Genomic DNA, 11,732 nt, shown 5'->3' on the forward strand with positions numbered 1-11,732 from the left:
ATGGAGCATTTCAGAGAGAGGCTGAGAAGAGGTGCTACAAGACAGCCAGGATGAGAAAAACATTATGAGCATTAATGCATGTAAACATGTAAGTGTAACTTGAGATAAAAAAAATATGCACCCGGAAAATAGCGTAATAAAAATCTGTACCATTCTGACCATTAAATGTAAAGCTACAGCCACTGGCTAGTTATCTTATTTTAGCATAAAGACGGGATCAGGGGGAAACAGCTAGCCTTGGTCTGTCCAAAGGTAAACCAGCTTCTCGAATCATTCCTGTAAACACTAAAAAGGGCCCATTTGATGTAAACAGAAGAATATGTTTGTTTGTTCTGGAAGAAAACAGCGAAAGGGTTTGTCAAAGTCGTGACTCACTACAACACACAAGAGTCAAAGAATACCAACTAATCCATAGCTCAGGTAAAAGTACTTACGACCACCACAGAAACCTTCATTTAATACAAATACTTTATTGACAATGTGTGTATGGCACACTTTTTGATGGAATCGCTAAATCATGAGAACATAAACCAGGTTTGTCTTATTTTTACAGTTTATATTTGCAAAATGACACTGAGAAACTGTAATGCATATATAGAAGCAAAAGTGCATATTCTTGTTCCTTTTTTTGTTTTGTTCATATACACATTACACTATACATAAATAATTGCATTGTAAAAATGACTGTAAGTATTTACATGTATAATATATTTTATATAATATATAAATTTTATATTAAATCTAGGTAGATTACAATTAGGGATACCGGGTCTGGAAAAACCTCATTTGAGTCTGCATGTCCGTGTGCTATCTGTGGTTGTTGAGCAGCACCTCCAGCCAGCACGGACAGGAGGTGATGAACTGTCTGGAGTAGCAGGGGCCCCAACCTTTAGCAAAACTGATGCGAACACTGTGGGGGTCCCAGGGCCCCTCCTGGCACTCGGGCTTCACGCCGTGCTCCGCCATCCAGCTGGAGCGCTCATAGTCAAACACCTTGAGGGAGAAGCCCGGCATCACCCTCTTCACACTCAGCCCGCGGGCCCTGGGCGGGTCCAGAGTGGGCGAGTGGACAAACACCGGATGTTGGCTGCGGTTGTACAGCCACACTCCGTCCGGCTCCCGGCTCAGCACGATGCCGTAGCCGATTTTACTGCGTATCTGCTGCACGCCGCTGCTGCTGCTGCCGCCGCCGTTTCCTCCACTTCCATAGCTGGGGTGTCCGTGATTACTCGACGTGCCGTGGCTGCCCGGGTCGTCCCGGCGGCTGTGGTAGGCGTTGGCGTGGAGCTGGCCCAGGCAGAGGCCCGTGCCCTGAGGTAGGTCATAGAAGATGTTGAGCGAGGGCTCGTAGGCTGGATAGAGGCGACCCACGCGCGTACGCTGCTCCCAGTAGGCAACGCTGCACCAGTGAGAGCGATGTCCGCTGGAAGTCGAGGAGCCGATGGAGGTACCAGTGTCTGAGGGGAAGAAGAGAGGTGGAGGAATTAATATTTTACATCTGTAACAAAGAGTGCATGCACTGAGATGAGTGTGCACAGAACATTATCATTTCTATTGATGGTATCTGTTCTCAAAAACAGGACCAGAACTAGTTTTAGAGACATGCATTCCTCATACCATCAAAATATTTTAGCTCACAACAGCTTCCATTTCACATTGATAAAATATGTAGGACTCTTCAACCACGATCTGCCCGTAAAGCTTCAGCACTCCTTAACATAGATAATCCAGGTCTCTGAACTCTATCGTACTGGAGGGATGAACAACCATTTTTACAAAAGACATTTCCTCATTTGTTGGTGGTGAAATGTCTGTCTATCGCATCGCTCACCCATAGGTGCCAATTGGGTCGCAATCTGATGGCAGCAAAGACTATTACTATATACAACACAGTCTCAAGGCAATTCGTGAAATAGTCACAAAGTAAAAATCAATTGGTTCCGTGTTCAGGGACACGAATTGCGTTTTCTTTTCTGTGTCACTCAGAACGACTTTCTTTTTAGTGACGACTTTGTTAAGTTAAGGAAAACATCATGGTTGGACTTTGGTTAAGGCAACAAATCCACGAACGGTTAGGTTTAGGCAACAAAACAAACTCTTAGGTTAAGGCATCAACAAGTTGTCGAACACCGGTCTCCTGGTTGCTCCTAATTGAGTGAATTCTGAGTGACAAGGGAAAAAAAGACAATACTTGTCCCTGGACACGAACCAATAGATTCAATTTGGTCCCTATTTCACAAACTCTCATGAGAGTGGGCTATAATATATGACTGAGAGATGAAACAATACATGCACACTGGTATTTAACTCCCAATTCTTGTTCTAATCAAACGTGGGCTGCAAATTATATCCATTGCATTATTTATCCTTGTGCAACCATGTTTATCAGTATGGTACCTGTTAAATAAACAAATTAATAATATGAATAAATAAAGGCTACAAATGATCTACCTCACCTAAGGAAAGCATAAAAGATTAATTGGGAGCGTGACATTAGTTAGTCTTTTTGTGCAGAGCGCTGTTACCTATAGCTCCTGCAAAGATTTTAGTAAATTATTCATTACATTTCCATGTGGATCAGACCACTCAGTTATGCTCTGCAGGGAGGCACCCACACTCACAATGTTTCTTCACTCGTGTATTTATGTTTTTCCTTTAATTTGTCACAAAAATGGGGGCTAAAACTGTCAACACTGAGGAGCCCACTTCCTCCTCATCACCTCCCTCCATAACACTCCTTCAGGTCCCGAGTTAAAGAGGAGCAGCACCGAGGGGAGAGGTTGGGGGGAGGAGGAGGAGGGGGGTGGAAAGCATTCAGCTCTCTGTCAACCTAGCACAACCCCGTGAACCCTTGACCCCCCAGCCTTCATGCTATCAGCTCACATTAACTCCCACACAGAGTGATGCCATTATTTTGCTCCAGAGACTCTATTGACACAGAGGATTTAAAGACCCATGTGCCTGTGGCCCCATTCCTTTCATATTACCGCGAGCACCCCCTCTTCATCCACCAGGGCCCGGGACGGCTACGGCCCTTCTTCCATTAACAAGCGACTTTTTTGGGTTAAAACCAGGACCGAGATTAGGCTAGGTGTGCTATGTTTGCACAGCGGCCATTTTTTGTTTCGGGGGAGAGAAAGAGGCAGTGGTGGTACGGGGAGCGAGGGAGGAGGAGATGTGTGTGAATGTTTGTACGCAAATACAAGAACGCACACACTAGATGATGGGATAGGGCCTCACACATGCACATGTACACACACAAATTACGCCTTCTGATCCAAACAGTATGACTATAACACACACACACGCACACACAAACACACACAAAATTGCACTTCTCATCTGAGGCCCACGTGTGTCATTAGTGAATTCCAGGCTGGCAACTCCTGCGGTCTGGAGTTTTTACAGCTCTACAATAAGAGAGCAGGCTGCTCAGCTAGCAGGATCTCTCTCTCTCTTTCTCTCACTCTATCTCTTTCTGACTCTCACACACCCACACAAACATATAAACACACGTACACACTTTTTTACAAGCCATACTCTTCCCTGTAATAAGGCAACACAAACATGTCTGGGGAAACACAGGGAGACTTTACGAGCTCGCTATCAAATTAATTCCCTAAAGAAGACATTAAACAAACTGGGACTTTTTAGGTTTTTTTAGACATAGCACACTCTAATTTCCATCGTATAATGAATGATGTTGCAGAAAGTATAGTATTAAATCCTTGCTTTTATGTTTCTAATGAAACCTACACTCGAGAATATGATGCTATTCAGTTTTTATGTACCAGATATCTGGAAGAAACTCCCATAACTCCTTTTTAACCTGTTTCATTTACTTATTTAGAAGTCTATTTATATTGTCTTGGGTTTATTTTTATATCTGGTCGTATTTTATGTCTCATGTTAAGCACTTTGAATTTTCTTGATGCTGAAAGGTGCTATACAAAGAAACTTTCCTTTCCAAAAAAAATCTTCTTTTTCATGTGTTTCAGTTACGATTCAGTATTCATTACAGTGTGCTTGTTTGCTAGTTGGCATGTTTGTTTATAACTTTCTTGCATATTGTATTGCATTTGTGCAGAAAATGTTTTTTTTATTTTACTGTTGACTTACTTTATTTCTATTTCTCTGTTTTCTGCCATGTGTATCTGTCTATATATACATCTACGTAGCATTGAGGGATAAAGAAAAAGTTCAGAATGTAAAAAATGCGTAGAAAACTGGTAAATATGAACAAGAGCAGGTTTTTACATTAAGCATTGGCACCACCGTCTGCTGTAGGTTGACTGATGTGTTGTGAAGTTGCAACCATTTAATCATGATTTCCAGCGGTGTTCGACAGAGCGAGTGGTACAGCATGTCATGTTTAATGTTTCTGGCACAGTCCTTAGTGTCATCACGCTCAGCCTGGCTATCATCCAACTAAAAGGTATAATGAGCTTGTGTGAGAATGTCGGGGGAGAGAGCAGGGAGGGAGGGAGAAGGAGGAAGGAGCGGGTGGGCAACCAAACTTCTTCAGTGGAATTTTTTTAAAGACGGGTTCAGACTGGAGGTTATCAGCATGTTTATGTTCGAGCGGAGGAAGTCGAGAAAACCGCGTGTCAGAGTGTGACTGTGTGAATGTGCGTGCCTACATCTGTACGCGAGGGCTGGCTGCAATTATAGCGTCCTGCAAGCATTTACGCCAACCACCATTTAACAGCTCTGTTTACCAATTAGATAAGTAGCCTTTGTTATTTCATTTCAAAATCACTGTCTCTTAGTGCCAATCTCATGGAAACACCCCGGTGCACAGTTGTTTTTATCCAAGGCCGTAACAAAGGTGGGAAGATAGGCGGAATATAAAACTAAGAGCTTAATGTAATGAAATCACATTAATCCATCAAAGGTCAGGGGTCAGACATAGTTCCCCACAGACTGTCCAACCTGGATACCAGCAACACTCATCTTTTCCTCCTCTTGAAAAGATATAAAAAGGAATAGTTAGACATTTTGGGAAATACCCTTATTTGCTTTCTTGCTGAGGCTTAGATCGGAAGATCGATATCACACTCGTGCTTGGTAAATGTAGCCAGAGGAAAAAGATGGTTATCGTAGATCAAGTTGCATTTCCTCATACAGCCGGTCGTGATGATATCCTAAGAAAAGTTATTCCTCACTAAACGTGCATTGTCCTTCCAAATGTCCAGCAACACGGCTCAATGTATACTTCATAGTTCACAATTAAGTGAATTACATACAAATGTATTCCTTGGGCTATACACCAATTATAGTTTATTACTTGTTATAAGTACAGCTACACCGTGTATGACGACCTCATTGTGACGAAAAGACTCCAGGAAGTTATTTACCCTAACCCTGCGCAATCTTAAACTGTCATTTTTACACTTTTTTAAATTGTTATTTTTGTATGAATTAACAAACAAGGTACAACATTATAATAAGTGATCTTTAGAGGTACTTTATAAGTATTTCTCCTAAGGATAGAGGCTGTTTCCCCATGTTTCCAATCTTGATGCTAAGCTAAGCTAACCTGCTTAATTTGTAACCGACAAACATGGAAGTAGGATCAATCTTCTCATCTAATTCTCAGCTAGAAAACCAAACAAAAGCAAAAACTATGTCTTTTGCTCTCTCCCTCCAGTCGGAGCAGTGGAGGCTTCCTCCTGCTAACCCTAACCTGCACAAAAATGAAAAAAAAAAAAAGCTTGGGGGGGGGGAAAAAGGGGGAAGTAGAGGAGTAAAAAAAAAAAAGAAAAGAAGAGAGGGACTGGGTGAAAGAGGGAGCGGGAAAATGAGAGGGAAAGAGAGAGAGAGAGAACCTGCCAAGCATAACCACCATCCACGGAAAAAATGAAGGGAGAGAAAGAGACTGTGAGAAAGAGAGGGAGGGAGGGAGACCCCCGTCTTTCATCCAGTGCCAAGGATTAGATTCCCCTCCAGTTATTAGACTCTTCCACTGTGCTGAAAGAAGTGGGTGGGTTGGGCAGAGGGAGGGGGAGGAGGGGAGGGCAGGGAGGGAGGGGGTGTTTTGGGGGGGGGGGACAGAGGGGAGGATAGAATTCAGCTACTGACCATTGTAGGCCGCCTCTGAGACGCTTTGTTTTGATTCAACTTCCTAAAAATTTTCCTGAAAAAGAAAAAGTAGAAATAAAAGAAAATAAGGGGAGTGGGGGGGGGGGAGGAAACACCCCTCCCTGGTTACAAATGGTAGGTTCTGTGTTGTTTGAGACAACTATCATTACAGGGCAACTTCAATCCAGCAAGCCACATTTAAGCTGGCGTCTCGACTATCTCTGCCATCAGAGGGCTGCGTTATCGCCAGACATGGGCTTTACAGTCCAACACAACGGGGCCCTCGCTCACAAACACAAACACACATTCTTGCACACACACACACACACACACACACACACACACACACACACACACACACACACACACACACACACACACACACACACACACACACACACACACACACACACACACACACACACTCTTTCCTTCTCCCTCTCTTTCCATTGTAAAGCGGATCTTGTGATGCAGTCGTCTGCAGTGTGCAACTAGACATCATTCTCTTGCTTCCAAGAAACACATTTCTCTTGCACCGATCCATTATTTTATGCGAACAAATGACCACATTCCTTGAACCTGCAGGTCAATAGGGCCACAGGAAAGTAACTGACGTGTTTGGAGGTAGTTTAGAAAGCTCCTCCAAGAGGAAGAGAGAAAGTAACCAGTTTCCTGCATTTCTGCTGCTGCTCCAAAGTGCCAGACAACTTAAGCCAAGGAATGTCTCAGGTTTTTGCATCCATCATTGCATCCGGGACAAAACTCTGCTGTCACGTCATGTATCATCCACCATGGTTTGTGTTTTCACTTTAGCGACATGATTACAGTTTAAGAAATGATTCTAACTCTGATGCTTGTGAGACTCATAATGAAGCCTGACACTTTGGAAATAAAAGGGGGTTTCAGATGATGTAAAGTATTGATTATATACTGAATTGATTTTGCACCATTTGTGACATTTGTTCCTCTGTCGCTTAGTGAAAAATTACATTTGACTTTGGCAGAGCTTTTTAACAGTTGAGTGGTTAAAATGCATACATGTAATTGGTAGTAACCTTTGTCACGTCACCACCCCTTTTTCTTTATATACTGTCGGTGTTGCTGTATCAAATAAAGACAAAAACATTTTAAAAATATGGAAATGTTCCAGTCCAACATTTACTTTTGTTCACACTTTACATTGCCAAGTTCATAAATGTGTTAGTATGCACAAGTATCTTTCAATTTGGGTTAATTCTAACAAACAAAATGAGAAAAATATATTAAACACTGTAAAAGTTTCTGCAAAGTGACGTATCAGTTCACATCCAATCTTCTCTTGTATAAAGTGCACAAGGTCACATTTACATCACTCTTGTTTAGCTGTTGCTCAGATGTGGTGTCTGTGGCTCCAGCACATGATAACGGCGCTCACTGATGCAGTCCGTTTCCACTTAACAACCTTGCCATTGGAGAATTTGCTCCAGGTAAATGCTACAATAACACAACACAGAGTTGTAGCGCTGTAAAATGTTCCTTATCCAGTTTTGTTTCAGCGCCAACAGTTTACAGGGCGACTTAACCAGCTAAGAGTGGGGCCGAATCTTAAATTATACTGCTACAGCACATCAAGGTGTCACGGCAACTTCGGCGCTCTTTCGCTTTACTGTTGTTGCTCCATCGTTAAAAGAGATTGTTTGCTCTGCATTCCTGTTGTTCCCGACATAATCTTGTTCATTCATACGGAGAGGTGAAGACAAACACATCAAAGTCAATGTTTGCGCTGGAATCTGTTTCTGATAAGGAGGTGTTGTCTGTAGAGCCTGTGTAGTACCTGTGGTTACATCTTTCAAGAGCTACCTACAGACACACCAGAGACACACATACGGGTATCGTAACACTGCAACAGAGACGTAAATCAGGCTGGACTAACACACTTCATGGGGATAGATGGTATGTTGTAGCTGTAGCGTAACTGGATTTTAGTTCTACACAAACAACTTATTACAAGATGATTTTAATCAGAATAGAGACACAAAAGCAGACGCAGAGAAGCAGGGCTGTGCAGTTGACAGGCCTCCCCTCCCAACACATTCCTGGACAGGCCCTCTTCCTCAACACTTCCTCCCCCCGCTCAGCCAGTCACCGGGGTCAAGTTGACAAGTCTCTCATTGAGCCTCACGTGGTCCCACTATATGGCCTTCACTCCTCACAACATAATTACACACGTTTATTGGTGGAATAGATCCATTTGTTCCTCTGGGAAGAAAGTCTTATGAGATTCCTGCTAAAACTTAATGTGGGGAGAATTATCTGAATGAAACGCGAGTGTGGAACGCACTGATATTTAAAAAAGTGTGGACTGACACTACAATGCACAATCACTATACATAATGACACGAGGACTGTAAGCTAAGTTACATTAGAAAATGTGTATGGTAACACACATTACACATTTTGCATGAACACATTTGCCACATTTTTCATGAATTAAATCTGCTTTCATTTGGTAGTGAAGCAACACAACCAGACATACATTCTACCAGCTAATTGACTGGATATGGCCAAACAGTTGCTTATTTACACATCCAGCAAATACGGAGCAACGCTAGAATTCATTTGCAGTCGTGGTTGAGTCCACCTCATGATTTCGTATACAATATTCACTCTCCTTTTAGCGCCAAAGCATCTCCTGAGGAAATATCTAGCTCTTTAGCTATGTTTATTAGCTAGTTGATAACTGTCATCTAGTGCAGGTAGCTTGCAGACAGTTCACCAAAGCTTTTTTGTTTTTTGTTGGCCCAGCTGGAAACAACGCTCTGAGAGCAAACCAAAACGATGACGCTTTAGAGCTTAGAGGATGATCTGTGGGTAAATGACTCATGGTCCTCATTGGATCCATTATAAAGAAATGTTGACTAGTGCAGCTTCATTCATGAAAATGTGTATGCAAAACTCAAATTTCAACACTTTAAACAGATCTTATATGTTTAGAGATACAGTGTTTAGCAATGCTAATATGGGAGTTAACAGAGGTACACTTTAGCCTCCCAGTTTCGATGAATTTACAGCAACACAAGTGGCAATTAACATATTTTTAAGAGATTAAATAAAATGTAGGCTCTGTGTGAAAGACAAGCGTGTGTATATATTTATATATATGCTACATATACATTTACATATATGGCTTCACACTCCTTATCAAAGTTGGAAACAAGGCTTAAATACAGTAGACTACTGTGTGTGTTTGTCAGTGTAGTTTCCAATATCATGGCTGAATGCCCAGTTAAAACACACACATAAACACATACACACACACACACACACACACACACACACACACACACACACACACACACACACACACACACACACACGCACACACGCACACAATTGTGCTTACTAACAACAGGCAGCTACATCGTCTAACAAACCCCTGAAAATGTTACTTCGGTCTCAACTCAGAGTTACACTAAGAGCTCACAGCACAGGCGACAGTTTCCTTCATTTCACAGAGTCAGAGAGCCTGTCGACATCTGCAAAGAATCTTTAGGTTCAGCAGCATGGCAGGATTCCATTAAAAGCCAAATTGCGGGTTGGCAAAAACTCTGAGGGAACAACGGAAAGCCACAGCCAGTCCTGTAATTTAAACCTTATTTTAAATTGTGATGGCTTGACAACATGGACTGAAAGAGAGGGGGCGAGAATAAGAGTCACAAAGACGGAGGGAAAGAGGGCAAAAATGTGTGTACAACAAAACGAGGCTGAAGGCAAAAAGTAGAATTAACACTAAAAGTAGGTTAAAACACCAGAGAGTAAAGAAGAAGGGATATAAAAAAAGAAGGGAGCAACGTTTATGTAAACATTATTGTGAATCCGGACAATATACAACAGTCTCTTCTTGACATTTCCTAAATCCATGAACTTGAAGAGGTCAAGGGTTGACTCATTGTCACTCACAATAAAATGGTTGAAAGTATAAATGTCCGAAATGTGGTTCCGTAAATGTTATCACAGATACATAAAGCAGTGTTGTATCGACCAAGACGTAACTGAAAAAGAACCAGGTTCAAACACAAAATCCCTTAAAATAGAATGTCAAAAAATAAGAAATTAAATAAAACATTTGTACTTTTGCGTTCGCTTTTAGTTCTGTGTTGGGCGAACCGCGATGTTATTGGATATCCTTTTACTGCCCTCAACCTCAGATACCCTGAAGTATTTAGAGCACAAGTATTCTAGAGGTATGCATGTTGACTGTTTCTGTGTATCCGCGCAACGACATGTTTTATATGTATCATCGCTGACAGACATGACAGCATTAAAGCCTGAGAGTTATACAGCCTATTTGAACGTGTGATAATTACAAACAAGAAAGACGGGAACTGAACTGACAACGTTGAAATCTTGTTTCTTCTAAATGTGTTGTCAAACTGCAGAGTAAACAAGGAACAGTTAACTTGTTCTTAGAGTCAAGTTCAAGTTAAACTAGGAGGCATTGATCACGTTCTGGGATCAGAGATGTTTAGTCGTTTTATGAAATGTAGAAGTTTGTTTATTCGGCCTTGTTAAAGTTCAAATTCACCCATCATTTATAATTCCTTGAATAAAAAAGAGATACACATGCTGCACTTCCTGTCAATACCTTGATTGAAGAACATCCCTTCTATATTTCTCCTTGTTTCTTATTTTAGTTTGTACCATTAGTTGATGTAATCATTTCCTGGTTAAAAAAACAAACCATGATGCCTGAGGCAGTATAGTTAGTTATTTTGGAAAATTTGAAATCGAAACTTACTCTACTGTTACTGTGATTTTTCAGAAAATAACAAACTCTGTCTCCAAGAAATGATGTTTATTTATCACTAAATTGTTTTTCCAAAGCGCTACATGTAACAACCACTGGAGTCAGTAGTCTTGGTGGATGACAGACTCACAAAGAGCCAGACTTTGACACAAAAAACAGAAGTTTGCATCCTGAGTCCCGTCTGTGGTTAAGTTAAGGCAACAAAAGCACTTTGGTTAAGGTCAAGGAAGTGAATAAATGTCAATAGTTATGTTTTGATTTGTGATTTAAATCACTGCACTTATTTTTGCATGAAGCCAGACCACAATCTTTCCTTAAAAACGGTTGGCATTGCCTGAGTGCAACCATAAAATGTTAAATAATGAGGTAGTCACTATGAACGGATATTGTATCGCAAAAGTAGATATTATGGGGGAAAACAAATCCAATACATTGTCAGTAAACATTTAACTGTTACATTCAGCAACAATTCCTCATAATTGCTGTTGCACATTAGATGCATGTAAACTGAATTTCTAGGAGAACAAGTTTTTAAAAACATTGTTAACATTCTGCAAGCCTAAAATGTGTAAAAATCCCAAAACCAACTAAAAGACTTCAAAAGAAAATGACTAAACTGACATAACAGAGCTCTGGGTGAGTCGTGCGTTGCCTCAGCTGAGTACCCAGCTTGTATGGTTAAAAAGAGCCCTGATGGAAAATATTTGAGGAAATGGCAAATGGTTAATGGGCCAGCACTTGATGTTGAATTCCATAGTCTAATGTGTCTCAGTCAGGCATAAGAGCAAGTGTTGTACGCGTGCCAGCAAAACAGGCTGCAAGTTCAGGTCACTGAGAGGACCCGTCCCGACTCAGACGGATAGCA

The 11,732-nt window shown here is 41.4% G+C and overlaps 1 protein-coding gene across 1 annotated transcript in view; it reads right to left on the reverse strand.

Annotated features, from left to right (window-relative positions):
- Positions 1-492: 492 nt before the first annotated feature.
- The window catches only part of LOC129103672 (mothers against decapentaplegic homolog 6-like), a 19,050-nt gene continuing 7,810 nt past the window's right edge, over positions 493-11,732 (reverse strand). Inside the window, exon 4 of the mRNA XM_054614256.1 lies at positions 493-1,457. Within this exon, the coding sequence (XP_054470231.1) occupies positions 808-1,457 (650 nt within the window). The 3' untranslated portion in view covers positions 493-807. The remainder of the gene's footprint in view (positions 1,458-11,732) is intronic.

Source organism: Anoplopoma fimbria, chromosome 2 (genome assembly GCF_027596085.1).
Source record: "Anoplopoma fimbria isolate UVic2021 breed Golden Eagle Sablefish chromosome 2, Afim_UVic_2022, whole genome shotgun sequence".
NCBI lineage: Eukaryota > Metazoa > Chordata > Actinopteri > Perciformes > Anoplopomatidae > Anoplopoma > Anoplopoma fimbria.